Here is a 24308-nt window from a genome sequence, read left to right as displayed (position 1 = left end):
TTATTCTTGAATACATATTGTTGACTGTTGTAACAATGAGTGATCAAGAAATAGCACCAGAAGAAGTGCAACCAAAGAAAAATACAACAAACGCAACTGATTCTTCTGAGTCTGTAAACAACCACAAGGCTCAACTATCAAAGACCTCTTTCAATGAAGGGCCTACTACAATCGACAGTGGTTTCAACGATGAAAGCATGACTACCGATAGCAACAGTATCAAGCACCACCTTACTGAATCTAACGGCAATGAAAACTTTACTCAAAGTATGGACATTGATTCAATTTCTACTGAAATATTGCAATCAGATGATTCTTTAGGTATGCCACAGGCAAAACGTCGCCCTCAAGAGTACCCCTTAAACAATGATCTGAAAAAACGTAATATGTCTCAAGATTGTTCAAAAATGTTTTTGACGATAATTGAACGAGTGTTGGCCATAACTTGGGATGACCAAAAGAACTCATCTCATGTGGTATTACCATCACATATGTTGAAAAATCTCAAGCAGAAAGACCTTGAAATTAGTGATTATAGCAATTTCATTGGTGAATGTTTCATGGAAATCATAACATTACTTGGCAACAGCTCTGTGTCAAATACTGATCAAAATCTATCCAACATCAAATTAAAACTGAAAATACCAAACGAAAGATCTAAAATTGATTCCAGTGTTCACTTTGGCTATTTTTTAGCTTGCTATGCTCGAGTGGAAGTGGAAGAACGTAGCAGCAGATTAAAGGACCATACCAAACTAGTTTTAGAAGAAATACGGAAACAATGTATTTCTTTCACAACTTTGCTGTTGCAAGGTGTCTTTTCTTTTGAAATCATGCAAGAAACAGTCGCTGCTGTAGGTGGTACTATCTTAAACAGAAAGTTACCATACGGGTTTCTAGAAGAGTTGATCAATTGTGCAGAAGCTGAAGGGGTTCTTCAAGAAATTATTGCTCCTCTTTTACAAACTTTGCGCCAAGCTGCAATGTCTGCATCATTGGAGAATGATGAATATGTTTTACCAATCACTGCCCTTGCAGAAATGTGCCAAATTGTCAGTAAATCAAATCCAAAAAGTCGACCAGTTTGTACTGCTATTGTAGAGTTGAAAGACTTTATGCCACAATTTCTCTCAAAAGCAAAGGGTCGGGAAATGCAATTTCTAACTTATCTTGGCCCTTTTCTTAATTTGTCAGTATTTGCTGAGGATGATGATAAAGTTGTGAAAAGATATCTTTCCAGTACAACATTAACACAAGAAAATGTCCAATTTGTGAAGTCTACATTGCAAGAAAGACTATCAAAAGCAAGGGAAGAAATGTTTGTTGTTTTTAAAACTCTACTCCTCAATGTTAAATCAAGAGATTCTGTGATACGATTCTTTGCTGCAGCATTGAATGCTAATGGTAAATGGGCTCACATGCAGCCTGACGAAACAATTCTTTCTAAACCCGGTTTCATGATAAATATTTTAGCGTGTCTTCAAAAGCTATGTGTGAAAGTAAAAATTGACAAAGTCGATCCATTGTACATTTTCTACGAGACTAGCAAAATTGATGTTGCTTCTGATACAAGAATCAAGGCTACAGAAGAGGAAATGAAAGAATGGTGTAAAAAGAACAAGGCTAAATGGCAGCAGGAAAACTCAAATTTTCCGACAGAATGTTTCTTTTTGACAATGCAATCCCATCACTTATCTGTACTCCCCATTGTTCGCTCTTTTAACAGGCGACAGCGAGGAATCAATGACTTACATGGTATTATTGAAGATCTCGAAGCATCTCAAAGTCAATGGAAAGGCACTCCAGCTGAAGGTAGGAACACAACAATGTTAAAGAAATGCAAACAACAACTGACAACTCTTATTCGCCAAAAAACTTGTTACATGATTGGAATTATGGACGAAGGCATGCTTTCTCAGTGTATCCAGTATTACACTAATGTTATACAGTACCTCTTTAAAATTGTGTCTCCAGAACAAGAAGTTCTTCAACTACCTCTCCCTTCAGATCCTCCTGAACGTTTTCTTATGCTTCCGGAGTTTTTTGTTGAGGATATAGCTGAGCATCTTTTATTTATCATCCAGTATGCTCCAACAGCTTTAGAAGGTCACAATGACATTGCATTATTTTTAATTGCTTTCATTTGTACCCCACGTTATTTCAAAAACCCGTATTTGGTTGCCAAGTTGGTTGAGGTTCTTTTTGTGTTAAATCCTGCTATCCAGCCAAGAACAAGAGCTTTGTATGACACAGTTGAAAGTCATCCGTATGCCATACAATTCCTAGGCCCAGCATTGATGAAGTTTTACACTGACATTGAGACAACTGGAAGCAGTAATGAATTTTATGACAAGTTCAGCATCCGGTACCACATTTCCATCATTTTCAAAAGTTTCTGGCGAAATCCTCAGTACCAAGATGTTGTGATTGAAGAAAGTCAATCAGGACAGGAGTTTGTCCGCTTTGTCAACATGCTGATCAACGATACGACGTTCCTTCTCGATGAAAGTTTGAACTCTTTGAAAAGCATTCATGACGTACAGGACTCCAAAAAGGACAGATCCGCTTGGGAAGCATTGCCAATGGAAACCAGGCAATCCCGTGAGGAACAGCTGCGCCAAGATGAACGCCAATGTAAGTCATATCTTACTCTCACTAATGAAACCCTTGCTATGCTTCACCACCTGACCAAACTAATTCAGAAGCCGTTTTTAAGGCCAGAACTTGCCGACAGAATAGCTGCTATGTTGAATTTTAATTTGCAACAGTTATGCGGCCCAAAGTGCAAGAACTTGAAGGTAGAACAGCCAGAAAAATACGGGTTTGAGCCGAAAAAACTTTTGGAGTATCTGAGCGATCTTTATTTGCATCTTGATTGCTCTGAGTTTGTTCATTATTTAGCAAGTGACGAAAGATCCTACAGCAAGGAACTTTTTCAGACCGCTATCAGAAGAATGGAAAAATCTGGAATCAAGGCTGCAATGGACATTGAACATTTCTCTGACTTGGCGGATAGAGTTGAGTCTTGCCGAATCAAGCTCAATAAAACCGAAGTCGACTACGGAGATATTCCAGACGAGTTCCGCGATCCTTTGATGCACACGTTGATGACAGATCCTGTACTTCTCCCCAGTGGTAACATCATGGATCGCAGTATCATTTTAAGACATCTTTTAAATTCGTCAACCGATCCTTTCAACAGGCAAGAGCTAAAAGAAGACATGCTGCAACCGGTCGAAGACTTAAAAAAGAAAATCGATGACTGGATTAAAGAGAAACAGCCGATGGCGTCAGAATGATGTCACACTGGTTTTGTGTTATTTTATTTGCGATTCACATCGGTGATACACAGAAGTATATTGCGTGAATCTTGCACAACATGGGAAGCAATTTAAAATTCTATCCTCTTCAGTTGTCACACTATAATTTATGCTTGTTTTCTTTAAAAAATATTCTTAAAAGTGTCCGAGATTGCTAAGTTAATTTATTTTTGCAACACTGGTAGCTTGCACGCAACGGTATATTAATGATGGAGTTAAATGTCAACTGACATCAAGTATAAATGTGGTAAACCTCTTGTGTCTGTGACGCATCCGATTGGGCAATATTTCATTGGCTGGCAACCGTAAGCGTGTTTGTGATCTGTAGGTCGTTGCAACAGATGTAGTGTTACACGCACGACCGCACGTGATATTGTTACCGTTCTTCTCGACACATTTCTGATAAAAACTAAATTTCAGTGAACGGCGCTTTGACGTCGGCTGCGTGGCCTAGCGGTTTGAGCGTTAGTGTTAAGAGGCAGAATTTCGATGACGTGAGTTCAATTCCCACCCTTGCCATTAAATTTTTTTCTTCTATTACCAAACAAAGTTCAAGCAAGAATCAACTCTCTGGCTTAATGTAAAAAAGGTCACTCCAGTCAACTGGTTCATAAGGAAAATAGTGCTATGTTTAAAGTGTCTACCGGTCAAAACAATCTGCTGCAGTGACCTGCACATTACAAATACGCCAAAAGTAATGTCAACTTTTGTTCGGGTATTTAAAATTCTAAACTAAACCATAAAAGTAAGATTAAATGAAAAACCATCTTGACTTGAAGTTTTATCTAGCGCCCCAGACAATCATCTGCTTTGCGCATCCATGTGCACTGTGCAGTGGGCACGGATTAGTTTAAAAGTGATTCAATTCAGGTTAGGAAAAGCTATAAATTTATATTTGTCTTGTAACTTAAGGCATGTCTCTACTGCATAAACCTTGTTTAAAGGTTTTCTCTTACATCAGTTGTAGCAAGTAGCCTTACAAATGTAGGCTATAAGTGGCTACGTCAGCTATCAGTGTTGGATGATTTTATGTTTGGAAATTTTACGCATTGAAGTAATTTAGATTTTTACATTATTTTGGTGAACGGCAATACAGTGAAACTAAATAGTTTATTTTACCCATTTTTCGTGTTCAAAGAAAGGAGTAACTTACCGATGTGTCATTTTTGGTGCTGAAGCAATCTAAACTACGCTTCCTACAGCTCATTTTTTACAGCTGAAAAAATGTATTGAACTGTATAAGTGTATAATTATGGAAACATAATTGCAAAGAGATAGTACAATTCTTGCATGTTTGTCATTTATCCTAGATACCTGCAAATAGTTACATGTTTCTGCTTTTTTGTTTGCTTTTACTGTATAAGCTGAAACTCCCATGAGAAAAGTTTGGAGCCTTTCTTCCCTCATTCACTTATATAATTGTTATTTACGGTCGCGCCTATCCTCCCAACCGTTAAATTGGGCTGGTGTGAAATTCATCAATTTCAACTTTGTTCAAGTGGCTAATTTTAAGATCATGAAGTGTAGATTTTCCAAACATCTCACTTTAGTATCGGTACTTAAAAGGTTTTGTGGCACCTTACATCCATTAGGCCTCCTCTTGTCTGGTTGAAACCTTTTTTAGTTGTTATTTTGTTCAGTTTGTTTTTATTTCTGACCATCACAACGAAAAACAATATATGCCAAACATAGCAGAGGTCTAGAAAAAAAATTGAAGCGACAAAACGCGGACGTTATGACGTGCATCATGCCAAAGCGGACCATCAGTTTAAAATATGGCACGGTCGCAACATTGCTTGTTGTATCTTGTTTGTTATTGTTGCTCGCGAACAAGCTCCGAGATGCATTTGAAAAAAGTGTAGCTTGTGTAACTGTTGTTTCAAAGTTAACTTGTTTCGCAGAGGTGGGCTATAGGGCGCTAATTTTTTGGTAGCGAGAGGGGCGCTACTATTTTGTTAGAGTAACGGCTGCAGTGGTTACACTACTATTTTCCAATATAGCGGAATGGCGCCACATTTGCTTCAGTTGTACTTCCGCTACTTTCCGGTTTAAAGTGAAAATGAAATGAATCATTTTTACAGATTTTTTATGGAAACATTGGCGTAAAAGTATAAATTTCACCGTGAACGTGTTTTCCATAACGACGTTAGAATGGTAGTGCATCCCTGTGGTAGTGTAAGCGAATGTGGCGTTGAAATGTGACATAATCTTTGTTTTCCAAGGTCATTTGACTTCACAAAGTACAGTACTGTACTTGAATAGAAGTTTCCAGTGTCAGCTTGGCAAAAGTAGACGAAGCGCGCGCTATTTTCGATCCGAGTAGCGGGAGTGTCGTTCTTTCGGCATATTTGAGCGGTAGCGATAAAGCCCTACCAGTATTTTCAAATTAGCAGTTGCCCACCTCTGTTCTGCAGTGGCCATGCTTTAAGAATCACCGTTTGAAATTTGTCAACAAATTGCTTTATGACGTATTTATGAATTGCCTACTTGAGACTTTTTGACGTATCATATCAACCTCACAAAACTGCAAACTATGAAGAGAAGTGTTCTGAAAAGAATTTAACTGTGGACTATGTTGTGTTCAGCTTACTATACACTTATACAGGACCAGGATTTTGTAAATTAAAAAAGAGCAATGGACGATCGATCGTTGCGGAAAATCACGATAGCCGACGTCTTATTCAGGCATGACCGATGATGTACCGTATGTAAAGACATTGCATACAATATGTGAAGCCAGTTTTGCACTTCTCCCCAAAGGCGTCGTATGATATCAGAACAACTCCATAAAGCAGCGGTGGTGCGAGTTAATTGGGACTGGTAATAACTAGGGCAACCAATTTTTTGACCTAAAAACTTGAAATTTTGACTTTATAATTTACAAATTTTGACCAATAACTTTCTTCGTTTGCAACCCAAACGTGAAATTTAGAAATCAAACCGTTAGGTAAGGATAGCTTCTTTTCTATTGAAATATGAAAAAAATGTGGAAGACTCAACACCACAGGTAATGAAGTCACTCAAAAAACTGCAAAAGATAAATATGGAGTGTCTAAATATCCCGAAATTACTGAGGGGGTTCTGCGCTATTATACTTCAACATCAAGTAATGTTTCACATTATCGTCTTTGAAGTTTCTGTCTCTCGCCAAAATTTTTCCTAAAATAGTGAAGCTTCTCTCTACTGATACAGAAGTTGCTTGGGAGTTCCTCAGCCTTCTATAAAAATGTGGTAAAATATCATCTCGTCCCATTTTCACAATGCACTTGATGCTATTCCTTAAGATTCTTGCTTGAATATATTTTCCAATTTGGCAGCCATCAACACCAAAGTTAAGAGACCTCATTTTCTGGTAAGCTTCTTGAATGGTGTAACGGCTGTTTTCCATCTTCTGAATTATATCAAACAGTGCACTGTACTGTACTGCTCCTCTATTTCTACAAGGTGAGTAGCTAAATTGGGAGCTTTTACAGCATCTTGAGCACGCCGCAGCAAGACACCACCAATCCACCATCATGGAAGCCTTCCACAATATTTCTTACTTTTGGTAGACTTCTTGAATAATAGAAAGCAGCTTTCAACCAAAGGCCCATCTAGTTACATTTGGCTTTGGAGTGTGGAGATTGGCCAATGGAAGTTAAACTAGCTCTTCTTGACCTGTTATTAATGGTCACTGCTTTAACCCTGGCAACCAACTCATCAACAGCAGGGTAGCTGGCTAATATTCAATCGTCAGTAGTGGCCCCAACAAGATTATTATCTCAGAAATTGCAACAGATGGATTATTACGTCAGAATAGCAACAGAAATTGCAACAAAAAATCAGTATCTGTGTAGATTTAATAAAATATCAATAGAGAGAAGAAAAACTACGTTAAAAGAAAATTTTGACCTAACCATGAATTTTGACTTTTTTTTTACTTAATAACTATGAAACCTCTCTTCGTGTCAGCCTGAAATTTAGTTTGTGGACGTTTTATAAACTTTGAACAAGGCAGAAAAATTTTGACTTTATTGACTTTTGGTTGCCCTAGTAATAACTCGTTAGATTTTTGGAAAGTTGGCACCTGGCAAACGAAGATAAACTTATGTGAAACAACTTAACGATAAGGCAGAAACAATCATTCATACAACATAGGTCTATCATAGGAATACTTGGTTTTATTATTCATCCGAAGCCGTCGATGTCTGGTTCAGGCAAGGCAATTGAAGGATAATTCGAAGTTTCCTGCAAACCGGAATATAAGGGCCCCTACAATTTTCTGGCAGTTAAAAAAGCAAGTCTGCAATGGTGGAGTGGGGCTACAACACGGGCCCAGTTGCATGTATCTGTAGCACCGAGCCCCAAACAGGGACCACCTTCTTGTTTGCCCTCGGCTTACCACCCGGTGCAGTATGTGGGACTTGTCAGTGTATAACTCCGTTGCGGAAGAATGTGTCAATCTGTGGTGTATCAACGAACTTTAGAAGACTCGATAGAAGAAGTTAAAAACGACATGGTATTTAAACGTCGATTTATTTTAACGAATGATGATATGCATATGTTTCTATCAATGCGAACAACACGGATGGATGAGTTAAAATAAAAATTGCCCAATGGCAATAGGTTAGTTATCACAAGGGTGCCCAAACTTTAACTCGCACGGCTGATACTACTGTAGTCTACAGATTATTTACGAAATGAAACTTAGGCTACCTTTGTAAAACAACAATATTTCTTTGACAAATAGTTTACTGAACAAAGCGTAGACCTACATTCAATATCTGTGTGAAGTAAAGCTTACGACTCGAAACGGATTCCGGTAGGCTAAAAAAAAATCTTTCTTCGTTTAGAGTTGAATAGGGCTACTCTTTTGGGAGGATTTGTCCTCTTTTTTTTTTTTTTTTTTATAAAAAATGAATTGCCCTCCGAGGACACTTGAATTGCTCAAATGTCCTCTTTTTTGCATTGCTATCATTGTCAACAAGGTTTTGCTCGGGTGGACTTACGCGACTGCAAGCATATCTTAGCAATAGTCAACTCGATTTTCGCAAAATGTGACTTTTAGAACTAAGCTCTTCAAATGTAAAACGCATGTTTTCTGTAGAGAAAATCAAATAAACAGCTACGGTAGCATAAATATTCATTGACGTAATCTGAAAAATATGTTATGTTTTTTATTTGTCACTTTTGCTACATAGGCTTATAACCATCTAAAAAGATGTAACAATAATTGTTTAAACATAAAAATCCATTGGCATTTTACTTGCTTACTAAACGTGTCCTCTTTTTGGGTGATGAAAATATGGTAGGCCTAGAGTTGAACAAAATAATCCTAAGCACTGCTCTGCGAGTAGGATCACTGACGAACACCTCTGCGGTGCACTCAGCTTTTCAAATTGTATCCACCAGATTAATTCCTAGCCATCATACCGTATGATTCATACGTAACACGTGGCTGCTTCTACTGCCACTGAATCTGAATGCACATATTTTTTGTGCCTAATGCTATCTACAGCTTTAAAATAATAGGCCTACGGTACGAACGACGTAAATAATTCCGTGCTCTTCATATTTAGTCGGAATGTAGGCTACTGTTTGCGCTAATGGGAATATCACTTGGCCTACACGAGCAGTAGCCTACATTTTGTGGGCTTGCGATTTGCGAACAAACCCTGACCGCGTGGTATTCGAAATAAAGCCCTGAGTATAAAAAAGACACTTCTGATCTAAAGTCGGAGAAGATATTAGCTTACAACAGTACGGTAGTGCAAGGTTTGGAATTTACGTCCACATCCTATGTTTTCCATTTGCGTGCCATGTTCACTGTTTAATCATCAGAACTGATAAGAAATCACGATTTGTGGTCTCATCAATTAAGCTGTTAAAGTGTTGTATGAAAAGCAACCATTGAAACCGATAAGATTGGAAAAACGACGAGAGATTACAGCAAAGCAATGATCCCAACATTTGCAAAAATTCAAAGATTGCAACACATAAGCTGAAATTATGTTTGCTGTTCACGTAACCTAATCATTGAATTGCTGATAACTGCTGTCAGACAGGGCCGGATTAAGACGAAACTGGGCCTGATGCTGCAGCGCAAAAACAGGCCTATTTTTTCTAGGCATTGGTACATATGCATTCGACACTCTGACTCCACCGTACACGCGTAATCAGACCGACCAAAGAGCCTTTATTGCTTTCGACGCAGTCAGCCAAATTTTAATGAACATGAACAATAATAACGACGTGTTATCGTAAAAACTCGAGAGTAACATCAGGCTATGTAACACCAACACAATTCAATACCAATATTGCCTGAAAAGCGGAGTTAATGAAGAAAAGGCTAATCCAGATCAACTTAACGTTGGCATATTGTCAATGCTGCGCTAGTGCTGCTTACTTATACTACTGTTTTTCGAGCCTTAGCAAGCGCGAAATCTTCGATCATGTCAGTGCAGTCAAGGCTGCTCAGCACCTCATGTTCAATGCTCATAAGCGCCAGCATGTTTAGCCTTTCCTCCCTCATCGAGGACCGCAGCTCTCCTTTGACTATTCCCAGTTTTGAGAAGCTCCGCTCGCCGGAGGCATTAGACACCATCAAGCACAGATAGATGCGCAAAGCAATCTCGACGTTTGGAAATGTTTGAGAAAGGTTCAACGACGACAAAAGCTTGTACATGGTAAGCTCTGCTGACTCGTTCACACTCACCGATTTCTGGGTGCGCATAAATGCAGCAAACTGTATGAGCTCAGCCACCAGCGTGTCTTCCAAGTCATCTGGATACGAGGAAACGAGATTTTGAGCTTTATTCTCGATCTGCTTTATGCTCAATGACGTTAGCTCCGAACCAACAAGTGTATTTTAACAAGAAGGAAAAAACTAAGACTTCTGAAACAAATAAATCTCAAAATGGAAATGAACCAAGTATCAGTAGGTGCAAATGTAAACTACGAAAAGGGCATATGCAGATAAGTTGAGTGTCACAGAGGGAAGTAAGAAACGAAAAGGGGAATTTGTCAGGCAATACAATAAAAATACTTGGAGCTTGGTTTTACAATAGTTCCGGGTAGTGAACAATCGTCACGGCCCTAATGTTTGGTGTGCTCCCAAATTCTGCCAAATGACGTTATGAAACCTTCTAAAGTTGTTCGTCACTTTCATTCAAAGCACAACAATCTTGAAGGCAAGCCACTTGAATATTTTGGACGAATATTCTCTGATATGAACGATTAAAAAAAGCAAATGAAAAGATAACGACTACCGAAAAATCCTTTCTTCATGAATCCTATCTAGTTTCTCTACGAATAGTTAAAACCAAAAAAAGCATACACGATTGGGGAAGAGTTAATAAAGCCGTGCATCTTATCTGCGGCTGAAGTAATGAAGGGCCCTGAAACAGCTCGAAAAGTGTTATAATTTTTCATCTTAAATAAGTAGTCTATGCCAAAATCTTGCTTTATCTTACGTGCCTAGGCGTAACACTGTGCCTAGGCGTGCGAAAGTCGGACTACAAATTTCATAATAAGAATTATTTGTGGGTTAATTAAGCAAAGGAAAACTGTTCAGCGTCCGGAAAATTCACGTCTGTTTTCGTCTGGGCCTATTTCAGGAATGGGCCTAATGCTGCAGCATCAATAGCATCCACCTTAATCCTGCACTGCTGTCAGATTAGGGGCCCTTGCGATCTGAGAAAAGTTTGTCCGGGTCTGTTGTAAGCCTTCAGGTGGAAGAGTTAACAGGACGGTACCCTGCGTATTTTCAGTTTTGCTTGCAGTAACGAATTTAAAGGCACACAGCAGCCTACTGGATAGGCTACCGACCACTAAACTTAAGCTTATATTTCCTAAAATGTCAATGCGAATCATCGTTGGAAAGACTTGATATTTATTTAGCACAGAAACACCATGCGACTGGTTTAATAGGCCCAACAAACAAAATATTTGCATTTATATAACATTAGATCCATAAATCACTCGATTCTCCACACTGTAAACCTGGAACTATGTACAAATGCCAACCTCCAGTCCAACCAATGGAAATTGAAACACCTTTTTTGAAACAAATACTGTACGAAATTAAGAAAACAATTTTTTACAAAAGAAGAAGTTGCAGAAAGAAGTTACATTGATTCAAAGTCTGCAGACGCTGAATCAATCAATGTAAAAAAAACGACTGATTTGCTGTCTGGGAAGTACCTTCACGTGAATTCAGCTTGCAGTCTTGGCATACATCACTACTTAGACCCTTCTTTCACTGACATCCAAAGGTAAAATCCTTCTGACAGTTTTTTGGATTGCAACCTGCCAAAAAAGCTTCGACACACTTGATACAAAACCGCATTCTTCCGCTCTCTTGCAAACACCTCCGCGCAGTGGGCCACGACCCAGAACCTTAACTCTTTACAGTTTTCCTCGCCCGACAAAGAGAAGCTCGGAGGCAACGCGAACAGTTCAAGGTGGAGAATGTCAGCTGCTTCCGAAGCGGTTAACCTCTGAAAAATAAATAAATGGCAGTTATTCGCCTGTGGCTCATCGTTCCTTTTGTGTGTGTTCTTATTTTGTCCAATACCTGTAGTTTACACCTCATGTGATCTGTTTCCCACCGCATAATTACTCGTAATCTTTCTTGTGTCATTTGTTCAATTCGTGCTTTTCAGTCCAGAGTGTCGTTACAGTTATAGTGCAAAGTCAAATTTATCTTACGATTTTTCATTTTATGTATATTGCAGATTTAATTCCTGATGAGGACACACGTACGTGTCGAAAACGTTTGAGTTTTGTTTTAATTATGTTATAATCTTTGTGTGTAAAAAAAGTATGTCAAACCCGCTAAGATTACTCTGTTTTATTTCTCTATGGTTCAACAAAGCAAACTCTCTACCAAAGCTTTAAATAAATAAATAGCGCTGACAAGTCTGTTCCAACGGAAACTGCAGTAGACGAGTGGTGGGAATGTCTGCAAGAGACTCGAAAGGACGTCGGTTCGACAAAGACAACACTCTAAAACAGGGGTCGGCAACCTTTCTTCAGTCGCGGGCCAAAACAAAACTGCGCAGATGTCAACGGGCCGTACAAGTTTTCCATTTGCACTTCCGTTTTCTTTACTTTTCATAATATTGTTAAAATTGGCGTTCTTATCAGAGTAGGCTCTCCATATTTAGCTACTATAGGCTTATATAGATTAATATAAAGAAAATTAGTAACAATTGGTAACGAAAAACACCAAGTACTTTATTTATTGACAGCACAACATTAATGTGATATTTGATGTTGTTTCCTGCTAGAAAGTTTCTGAAGGTCAGGTGATAGGTTGGATGAGGCAAGAATCATAACATCTTGCAAGTGGTCATCAGTAAGTTGTGTTCTCAACTTGCCGTTAAATATACGGTTAATTGACTATTACTAACGCAACTCATGTAGCCTGCAACTAGCATGCAGTAAATAGGCTAATATAACCGGACTTCAAGGTGAAACTGCCAAGTACCTTGATGCTACCTTCTGCAAGCTTAAGCTAAATTTTGCCCCAAACCTAGTTTACTATAACAAAGCGACCCGTGATCGATAGGTCGCGGGTACAAAGGCGCTTTGTGATAATTTCCTATGCTTGGTGGATTCTAACAAGCAGCAAATTCTTCAAAGACAAGAATCACTTGTTGAAAAAAACGGAAAAATGGAACTGGGAGTAAATTATAACTCTAAAAAATAAAGTAATTTAAAAGTCTGGACCGGCTGTCACTAAAAAGGCCAATTCCTGCTTCCTAAGCTACACATATTTCTAAATTATCAACCTTCAAACAAACTAATTCTTAAAACTTCAAATCTATCAAACTATCTGTCAGGCCTGCAACGTCGCTCTCTCTAAAATGCAGTTCGCAGAGAAAGAATATCAAGGAAATTCAAAATGGCGACAATGCCCTAACTAAGCATTGTTGCGGCATAAGTACACAGGCTACGTGATTACAAGTGAGCGTTACGGATAAATATGGAAAAGTAAAAATTGCGAAAGTTTTACATAACATTTAGTAATCTTAATTCGGTTATGTAAAACCAAATGGCAGCATAAAATAATGGGATGTTCGTTTTGGCCCGCCAACTACAATTTGCAAAAATGCTGCGGGCCGGATAATTTTGCTTGGCGGGCCGGATCCGGCCCGCGGGCCGTAGGTTGCCGACCCCTGCTCTAAAACATGCGGCTGTGTATGGCAAGACACTGGTTGGTTGGTTTTGAATCTTTATCCTCGGACTGACAAAGCCTTGATAGGTTATTCCTGGTAGTTTCGCATACTTGTAGACGGTAGAGGCTCTTGGCGCAGGGCCGGTTACCGAGATTGGCAGAGTGAAGTTTTCCGATTGTTGAAGTGTTGTTGCCGGGGAATTATTCCATTCACTAGGTGCCGCTGAATGGAGAGCAGTCCTTAGAATGCCATGCTCAAGCGGACCCCGAGAGTCGAACTAGCGCCGCCTGATCTTAAGCCGGGCGCGTAACCACTGAGCTAACGAGGCTAAAAATGACATGTCGACATATTAGGTTGATACACGTCACTTCGTTGCTTACTTTTGTGTTGCATCTGCATTCGCAGTATACTGTGTGTTGCCGCAATGAGCGCAAAGTAAAATCCCATTATTATTGTCAAGTATGTTCATCTCCAAAATCAAGTATATTCTACCTTTTTCAAATCATGTCTAAGAAGCATTTTCACCACTGCTCTCAAGACACTGGACGCTTCCACATCATCCAGAGTGGGAAGATCTTTTTCATGGTAAGTGCGTGAGTCTAAAACTCTTCCAGCACTATCTTCAGCTGAAACACATTGTCACAATTAATATGAGAAGCCTCACGACAAGCCACATTATGTCTTGACTGAGTGTACTATTTTATTTGTAAAATTCTTATACGACATGTTATTATCGGTTACTGTCCTATAGTGACCTTTGATTGCGAAATCCTTATATGTGACGTATTTCTAGAAGCTTCTGCGTACGTGAATGTCTGGAAGCTTCTCCAGCTTGCTTCTCACAATTTGCCAGGTGTAGGTTGTTATGACGTCACAAAGATGTGTAGTAAAACTTGACCAGAACAATGAGTTCTTATGTAACATTATCGCACCTTCTCGAAGTTACTAGACCAAACAAACCTGGTATAAATAGTGGCGTAATTTGCATAAATTATGGTAGTTAGAATTATAGAAGTAGAGAGCAATGATTGTTGATTGAAACTTGAATTTATTGAATACGAGTAGATGAGATTTGGTGCTATTATAAATTGTGATTGAGATTAGAGTTACGTATATGAGAAGCTGTGAGTGAAGTACGTTAGTCGATTATAAGAGTTACAGGTGTTGGACTCTATTGGTATTCACGGTTACTTTGATTGCTTGTTGGGAGTGTTGAGCTATTTGTTGAAGTCCTTCAAGAATTTTCATTTATCATCTCACTAGTAGAACTATTCGACCACTTAATTGACTGCTTTTCGTTGATATCCCATTAAATTACGTCATCAATCCTTTCCAAGTCTCTTTCCTGGTAAGAGATAGAAAGAATCGTGACATACACATAACCAGAAAAAAATAAGGGATTTGGTTCAAGTAGACTGATCGAAAATCTCAACTAGCGCCCAATCCGGACTTTGAAAACTACCGGACTTTAGCTACCGTGACATAGAATACAAAATATGCAATAATCTGCTGTGTGTCATATGACGAGGAGACTGCGAAAAGACCAAGCGGTCATCTAGTCAGCAGCCACCTCAAGCTAGGTGATGTAGGTCTAAATAACATGATACACAATAAATACACAAACAGTCATACAAAAAAATCAAGCATTTGCTGATATAGATACACGTGTTTTTATTAGGCAAAAAAAAACAAAAAAACTAAAAACCTAAGCAGGTTTACTACCGTGCTAGGCTACTGCATGAATTAATTGTGGAGTTTAAGAGATATCAATTGACAATTTTAGTCAGTAAAAAATCAAAAGTAACGTATACCAAAGAGGTGAGCATTGAGCAAATAGAATAATGTAATTATATATAGACAAAACAGTTATTATTTATACAGTGTCGTTTAAATCAAGAAGGTAGCGTTTAAATTTTCTTTTAAAAGAAGTTGGAGAAAGACCTTTGAGATCACCTGGAACCTCATGCCATATTTTAGGACTCTTGATTAACATCTGCTTTTTACCCAATTCAGTACGCACCCTTGATACAGAATAGTTACTACTGGATGATTGGCGAGTATTGTGTGAGTGGCATTCCGATAGTCTGCGGAAGATATCACATTCTGTTTCTGGTAATAAATTTAAATGGATTCTGTGCAAGTATTTTGCTATCTCTAGTTTGTAAATTTCTTGTATATTTAACAGCTGTAGTTTATGGAAAAGTTGCAATGTGTGAGCTGTATAGTTGCTGAATGTCATGATTCTAACAACTCTTTTATGTAGCTTAAATAAGTGATCCAGTGCACTGTCACAGGCTCCACCCCAGCTGGATATGCAGTATTGAAGTGTTAGTGTTAGTATCCACATAATTTCAGAGTGTTAGTATCCACATAATTTCTGAGTTGAAGAATGGCCCAGGAGCCTCTAGCAAGTTTTTTACAAACATTTTGAATGTGACATTTCCAGTTGAGGGAGTCATCAATTAATACACCAAGATATTTAATACACTTTTTTCTTTGCAATTCATTTTATTCCAATCCATACCCTTCTACAGCACTTCTAAGAATCATTGGTGATGATGAATCAACGTTTTGAAAGAACATTGTTTTTGGTCTACCTGCAACTTTTTTTTTACAAGCACCGTTCTCTTATCTTTTTCTTTCTGAGAACATGTCTAATTAACAACAGATCAACGTAACAACCGTAAATAAATTGAAAAAAGAAGGGGTGTAGTGAGGAATGCGTTCTTCCTGGCTATCAGCAGTCAGCACGATACTGACGAGCCCAACCTCATGGGCGAGACACGGTGTCTATCGCTATCACTTCTTGCTACAATCGGCAACCAAGAAACAAACCGTAAACATATTTACTTCTGAAAGGATTGTGACCAATCAAAATCTCGTACGCCACAACACCAGCGGACCAAGAGTCGGAATTTTGGTAATTGACGAAATTTCGAGAACCTGACTGGGCTCTGGATATCTGAGAAAACAAAAACAGTCGAAAGACTCTATGTAAATGTTATTATTGCGTAAAATGTAAATTCAATTGCCAAGTTAAGCCAAACAAATATTTAGAATTCTAGTAAGTGACACCGATTGTAGTTGAAAATGATTTGAAAAGGATTTTCAACTTTTGTCGGAAATGAAAAGGATTTTCAACTTTTGTCGCGTCAGTTACTTCTTTACCTCAGGGGCTTGTGCAGATAGCTTGCCAACACGAGTGTCAAGGGTTTCATGTTGAAATGGCACCTTCATGTCCCTCCACGATTCGGAGCAGTAGGAATTTCCAAATTCACCCAGAAGAATGTTGGGGTGCCCTTCTAAACAACCAGTTTAAAGCACGACGTAGAAACAAGATATCACTAGAGAATGGCCAAATCAGCCTGCGCGCTAAGGGAGCGTTCAAATATTACGTAACGCTGTTTTTCCGAATTTTTCACCCCCCTTCCCCCATGTGATGCCAACATAACGTTTTTGTCACCCCCCCCCCCTCCCCCACGTGACGCTTTTCCATTACAAAGCCCATTTTGCCAGTTTATATCAAAATTATGACGCGGAAACACGTGCTGATAAAATATCTTGGTTTGTATGCAGCTAAAGTATGATGTTTGAGACATGAAATTTTAGCTATATTCTTTTTTTGGATTAAAACGTTATGTACCTACTGAAAACGTTCAGTAGCCCACCGTTTAAAATGTTTCGATCTAAACCTTTCATTGTTTGGTTATGTATTGAAAAAAGCATCACTAAAGCGCAAAAGAAACCGCAAGGAAAGCTGAGCATCTTCGAATGGGGTCATCAATGCTACAAAAATGTTTCTATAGGTGGAGCAGTACTCTCGCTTGTGTGGTTCAAACTTGATGCATAATTGTCTTCTTCAGACTCGCACGTATGAATGTCTTCTACCTGTTGAGAGAACTCGGTTCAACTCAATAGAACCACCCTGTCCACAGCTAACACATTCTCTACTCTCTATATGTCTCTACTTAGTAATTAAAACGGATATAGTTCATAGGCTTTAAGTGATGATAAGTGATACTTTTATTTGCAATTTACTTAAAATAATACTTTCTAAACCGGTCAAAATTTACAGCCATAAAAAGGGCCAAATAAGGCCAGATTTTCTGGCCTTATTTGCATCAATTTTTTTAAGCCAACTGCAATTTAAAAAGGCCAGATTTTTGGAATTTGGCCTAAAAAAAGGCCATCTGGCAACCCTGATGTTGTTCACTCACATCAAAGCAAGCTTTGTGATGTAAGAATGCTGCCTTGCAATTTCGCAATGCGAGGTTTTAAGCACTTAGAACCTGTATGGAATTACAGTACCGTAGTTGATACTTGATAGAGATTTTGTTGGTGCTGAATTGGTGTTGTTGGATATGATTTCAGCTTAATTTAGTATCCAAACAACGATACCAGCCAGCACAAATAAACTACCGTAGCCTACTCGTAAGCGTTACGTAACGTTTTGCTTGAACCCCCTCCCCCCCGATGTGACGTTAACATAACGCTTTTCATAACCCCCCACTCCCCTCAATAGCGTTACGTAATATTTGAACGGTCCCTAAACTGAACTGAATCATGAAGTGAAATTGGATGATCGCACAGACTGATATATTGATTCGCTAACTAAATAACACCACGAAGATAATCTACATCTAAAAATGTCACACTCCTGCAAACAAGTAAAATATTTGCTACAGATATTCCAACATAACGCATACTTTTCCAGATTTCGATTCGATGAACAATTTCCATCTTAGTGTATACACAAACCAACTAACAAAGCTGCTAGATTAATCTTTGAAATGCTTACTCATATTACAATGACGTTAGAAAAATAACCACTTTAACACCATGCTAATTGCTTAACTTACCAATGTCCCATTCTAGAAAGATATTGTTGGAACTGATGTCACGATGGGCAATGCAGTGTGCTTGCAAATGAGCTACTGCTTCCAGCAGTTGTATAATGGCTATGCAGGCAGCATCCGCCGCAAAGGTATTCCGTTCCAGATACTGTTTCAAAGTCGTCTTGTGCCTAATTTGTAAAAGTCTTTTAGTAAAACGTTCATGTCACTTTGAAATAACGGATAATCGAAAGGTTACTACTTCACTAAGTTCACTGTAATGTAAGAATTAAAGCTCACCGGTGATGACTTCGTTCCAATATAACCTGTTTGTGCACCAATAGGGCCAATACAATTAGCGCGGCAAACGTAAAAATGTTTTTTTTATCTTTGCCAACATGAAGAAATTAACCATTTACGGAAAATGTGTCATGTTAGTGTTAAGGAATGCGGCCATCACCGGTCTGAGTCTCATGCACAGACACCTCTATTCTCTTCCATCGCTTCCCTGGTCCAAAGCTTGTGTGAGTAACCACGAAACATCAGGTTTCATAAAGAGATGGCTCAGTCATTTTAGAAATGACAACAGCAGCCAGTAAGCTGATTGGGTGTTGGCAACAGCAAGCCAAGCAACGTTATCGTGGAAATACTCTAAATCAAAGAACTATTCAAAGAATATAATAGTGCACAACATAAACTGACCATTTCGTGACCAAGAATAAAGCTTTGGTTGACATGGGATACACTTCTGAAAGCAGATTTTCTTCAAGCATAACATGCTGGTCTTGGTGGGTGCGCGTGAAATAGTCAATAAATACCTCTTCAATTTTGACAATGTTTGGATGAGGTGGCAGTTTTTTTCTTGGCCACTCTCTGCAGCAGAAAGAAGTCTGACAATCGGATTTTTATAATTGAGATTATTTTGATCAGCGCATCAATTTAAAATGAATAATTATTATCCTACTTCTACAAAAATGCAGTTTTGCGGGCTTTTTGTTAACAGTGGTTGTTCCATTATGGCATGGTTATGAATTTCCCACAGTAATTCCCCCAAAATATAAATCCAAAGTGCTAATACTGTGACATGTCGAACACTACCTACACTTTTAGTGCCAGTAAAACATACTTACAGATCTAATTCAAAGGCAGTCAAAAACAATAAACTATTCAATCAGTAAAATGAGCTACTCAAATATTAAGAAAAGTAGTTTAAACCAATCTCAAATCTGACCCGTCCATTCCAAGATGGTTCCCAAACTGCCCTCTTCCACAGCAAACCAACTCGTTTTCAGAATGCTTTACAACAGTTGCAATATTTCGCATTCCACCATGAGGCGTGATAGCCTTGATGCAGAAATCTGAAACAACTGTACTTTGACATTGATTGTTTCGCATGCCTAAGTGTTAGTGCTGTTCGGAGTAACTACTGATACTATATAACATGATCAATTGATCAGTGATCACAGAACTGACAGTGGTTCAGGTAAGACAGTCAGTTAGTCACTGCATTAAATACCTAAAACAGAAATAGTTTCTAGTCGTTGAACAAGCGCGAGGTTTCGTTTCCTTTTGCAAACAAGTTAAAGATTGTATCAGATGCATGCAAAGCAAAGTAACACAGTCAGATTTAGCATAATGATTTAAACACTTACAAAAACAAAATGATTTAGAAGTAAATGTACCGCTTTGGCAGACCGTTGTTGGATTTACACGCAGATTTTACAACGGATTTTACAACGTCTTAACCTATGTTTGTGTGCATTAGTGGTACAACAAAGCCAAATCTCTGCTAAAGCTCTCTGTTAAAGATTAATTAATGTTACAGGTTAAACAATGGCGCAATTCACAAATATAAGGATGCGAAACATAGCAAGAATCCAAGCTACCTAGCAACAAAAATTGAAAAGAATTACAGCTGTAATACAAGGACAACTGATTGCCTTGAACTTTCCAATGATCACTTCGTAGTTTTCCGTTACTGTATGATTGTAGAAATTCTAATCATTATATTATTGTCGTTTATCTGATATCGATATATATTTTGGCAACATGCTCTGCTTTTTATTGTACCAGTACAACTTTGCAGTAACAAATGCATGCGTACTTAAAACAATGTAAACTTTAAGATAATGATTAGAATTTCGGTGGATGCAAAAACATGAAGTTCGAGTTTAAGATCAAAATGGAAAGTTGAATTGAAGATTTTGCTTTCCATTTAAGTTATCTATTATTAAAAGATCATGTCATTTTCTTGAGTGATGTTATCATACCTCCATCTCGATTAGGTAATTTAGTTTCAGATGTTGACTCCGACAAATCAATGGAGAAATTCTTCAACCAGACGTAGCTGGCAAGACTTTCACATTCAGGAGTGTCTTCGCAAATTGCAATGTCGTCCTACGTCACAAAAACTTTCAGTGAAAACATAAAAAATATATACCGTACATAACTATTGGATACATTTACACCTTTTCATGCCTTTCGGATGTCCAGCACAAGTGTCAAAATCTAGTCTATCATTTGTATGATAACAAAAATTTCAAAAAAATTATACCAGATGTATGTCTTAGAATATACTGTTGTATCCTAAAATCAGGGATAAAGCTGAAATTAACATTACCCCACCCCCTTCTAACAAAAATGACTTAAAAAAAGTATATTTACTTCATCTGGCTTCAATCTTGCTGTGTATGCAATGGAATTTGGCTTAGAGTCAACAACGTTTTCCAAAATAAAATCATCCAATTTACTGCCACAGTTTTGTGGTAACGCATCATCTGGGGTAAAGCTTGGAAACAGCATCTGCAAAACAATTAAGAAATGAGATTAGTAATCACGCTAGCCAGAAACTTTATGATAAATCGTACTAAATACAACCACACAATTGTTTACACACATTTTACGTATCAAAAGTTTGACGAGGTGATTGGTGGTACAAAACTTGAAAATTTGCGAGTAAAACATTGCACATAGCTCGAATTTGCAGGTTTTCGTCTGAAGAGAGTCAGGTTCGAACTATGTGCAACCTTCCACTTGCAATACAGAAGTGTCTTTCAATCAGTTTCTTTATTATAACAAAATGAATATAATATAACTTTATATCAACATTCATTTTTAATGACCAGTGACCACTGTTATAATACAATGCCGTAGAACATTTAACATCACTGTAGACACTAACAAAGTGCTCAGCATTACATCAAAGTATATATGATTATTTATTATTGTACCGGTATGTTATATCTCTTTGTAATAAAACACGTTAAACCTGCTAAAGTTACTTTGTTTTGACAAAGCAAACTCTCTACCAAAGTTTAATAAAAATTAATGACAGAACTTCAACATCTGTGAACAAAATGATTCCTACAAAGCAATATGAGCTCTATAAAAAAGAGACTTTTGTGCCAGGTTTATGGTAAGTTGTTCATACACCTGGTCAGCCACGATCAATAGTTCCATGCCAAGTTGGCCGAGGCATATGTTGTGTACGCAAAAAATTTATATGTTGTGTACGCAAAAATTAAAAATTTTATGCGATATAATACTGTTTTAAACAATAAAATGCAGTACCGTAGCTCAGTGGTTGGACTACTAACACCAAAAATAACTTTAAACATAAAAATTAATATCAACACCACCTTAATATTGGAGCAAATATTGCTGAAGACTTCATACTGTGAATCTAATTTGGTGAAGGCTTTTTCTCTCTCTTCTTGGAATAAAAACAGACCACCAAATGCAATAAAATGAGCCCGTCTTGCTCGCCTCCAAAGAAAATCTTTACGAAAATAACTGTTCTCGCTGAGACCATTCTGAAGATTCAGTCTAATTCCGTTGCCTACAGAATTAAAAAATCGATATAAAACTTGTCTTGCCTAATTTCAGATACGTGCTGTATAAAAAAAAAGTACGGTACTTTAGAAAATTTTTCTACAGTTATCATAAATCATGGTGAGTGGTGACTTATATATATATATAAGCAGGCTTTGCCAAATATGATGAAATAGGCTGAAGAAATTTTAATTTGAACTCCAGGCTAAATGTACGGTATATACTTGCTACACTGTATCATATCACTTTCACTTTATAATAATAGCTATGTGAAACCAAATCACTATTTAAAGTGTGATCACTGATTGTCAAATCACTGCAAAATTTCTTCATTCCACAATAATATGGGGAAAATTTTATGACCAATGTTGCCAGATGATGTGTGGATTTCCAGAAAAAGTGCCAAAATGTCATCCAATATTTGCATGATAACAGGAACACAAAAACAGGCAAACATCACACAAAATACAAAGTAGCGATTACGAGGGTGTAGTTATTGCAAAATACTAGCGATTCTGCATTATGGAGGCAGTCAGTTTTCAGTCAAATTTGGAGATTGCATATTGGTATGGCTTGTGTACATACAGTATCACTAGGTCACTGCATCATCAACGCACAACACTGACAATGATACAACAAGGGTCTGCAACTACCATATCTTATCATTGAAACTATCACTGCATTCAAATCATAAACTTTTTTTTGCAAAATACTGAAAGCACTACAAACATAACAATGCCAATATTTTACCTTTCAAAGTACTTTTAAAATTTTGTAGTTGAGGTTTCCAGCTTTTATGAACAACCTGTTGCTGTGTTCCACTCTTCGAAGCAAAGTCCAAAACACTTTCTTTCTTAGCAGCTAGCAAAACAAAAAAACTTTTTGTACTATTTGAACTAAACTTAAATTCACTAATTGTAATTAATGTGAATATTTAATGAAAGTTTCACAAAAATTACAATACACATAAAAATAAAGTGCCATACAAAGTATATAGCCTATACCAACCTCTTTGAATGGTATTTTTCACAGACTGTGCAAGATTGTTGAATTCTTGCAATTGATTTTGGGCCCATTTGCCAACTTTTCCCACAGATTTTGAAAGGTTTGGAGTAATATAAGACATCATTTCGCTACCTGCCCTATATGCACTAGGTTTTTCACCAAGTGGTATAGGGCAGTTTAGTATATTGTTAACAAATATCTGATTAGAACTTCTACAACTAAAATAAAACTTTATTAAAACAATTATGTATATTGCAGATGAAGTCTATATCAAAAACAAAAAAGGCAATAACAAGCAAATTAGGCACAGTGATTTTGAAAAAGATCCTCAGTATCTCAAGCAACCAAAGTGAAAAAACTGTCTGATCACAGAAAGGCTATATGATATTTATTATATAACTGCTACTCAAACTATCAACTTATACTAGCGAGTGTAGCAGATCGGAAGTTGCTGATTGCAGTTTCTGCAAACGTTTTTAAATTTTACCCTGAAAAGATCGAGAGAAAGATAGCACAAAGCCGAAGTTGCTGATCGCAGTTTCCGCTAACCCTCACCCTAACGCTAACCTTCGCTGATCGCAGTTTCCGCAAACATTTTTCTGCACTTTCCGCTAACCCTAACCATAGACTAATCTATGCTTTAACCCTCGCTTATCGCAGTTTCTGCAAACATTTTTCTGTAGTTTCCGCTTACCCTTAGAGTAATCTATGCTCTAACCCTCGCTGATTACAGTTTCCGCTAACCTTTACCCTAACTCTAACCATAGAGTAATCTATGCTCTAACCATATTCCTAGTTCTAACCCTAACCCTCGTTGATCGCATTTTCCCCAAATACTTTGAAAGTACAAAAACATTGTTGACGTTTTGTATGTATACTTGCCCAGTCTAGATCTATAGAAAAACTTGACACATACCGGTACGGTACTTATTAAGAAGACTCTAGTCAAACTTGAAGCTTGCATATTGACAGCGCTTGTGTATTTACTGTGGGTTGTCATGTGACAGAGTGGACAAACAATCTCGTTGATGGCTCATAAGGGCAAGACAGCAAAGTGGTATGACGTTGCTATGACAAAATAATTGGAAAAATTTCATTGTTTAATACAGTTTGGTGTGAGTGATGATACAAACCAACTAGGTCAGTTTGTTGCATGCAGC

The 24308-nt window shown here is 37.8% G+C and overlaps 1 protein-coding gene and 1 pseudogene across 1 annotated transcript; one reads left to right on the top strand and one right to left on the bottom strand.

Moving 5' to 3' along the window:
* The first annotated feature begins 29 nt into the window (after positions 1-29).
* Positions 30-5965, top strand: LOC145787233 (ubiquitin conjugation factor E4 B pseudogene; annotated as a pseudogene).
* Positions 5966-11170: 5205 nt separating this feature from the next.
* On the bottom strand, positions 11171-23362 carry LOC145787525 (serine/threonine-protein kinase PINK1, mitochondrial-like). Its single transcript, XM_082599287.1, has 12 exons — positions 23152-23362; positions 22894-23004; positions 21951-22150; positions 20977-21114; positions 20583-20709; positions 19544-19670; positions 19015-19185; positions 18340-18503; positions 16649-16782; positions 16331-16442; positions 13973-14106; positions 11171-11797 (listed from the first exon to the last, which is right to left on the bottom strand). The coding sequence occupies exons 1-12, from the start codon at positions 23270-23272 to the stop codon at positions 11540-11542; spliced, it is 1797 nt and encodes a 598-aa protein (XP_082455413.1). The 5' UTR covers positions 23273-23362; the 3' UTR covers positions 11171-11539.
* Positions 23363-24308: the final 946 nt, after the last annotated feature.

This window comes from Aplidium turbinatum, chromosome 2, assembly GCF_918807975.1.
Source record: "Aplidium turbinatum chromosome 2, kaAplTurb1.1, whole genome shotgun sequence".
NCBI classification, from domain to species: Eukaryota; Metazoa; Chordata; class Ascidiacea; order Aplousobranchia; family Polyclinidae; genus Aplidium; species Aplidium turbinatum.
This window is presented reverse-complemented; position numbering and strand designations above follow the sequence as displayed.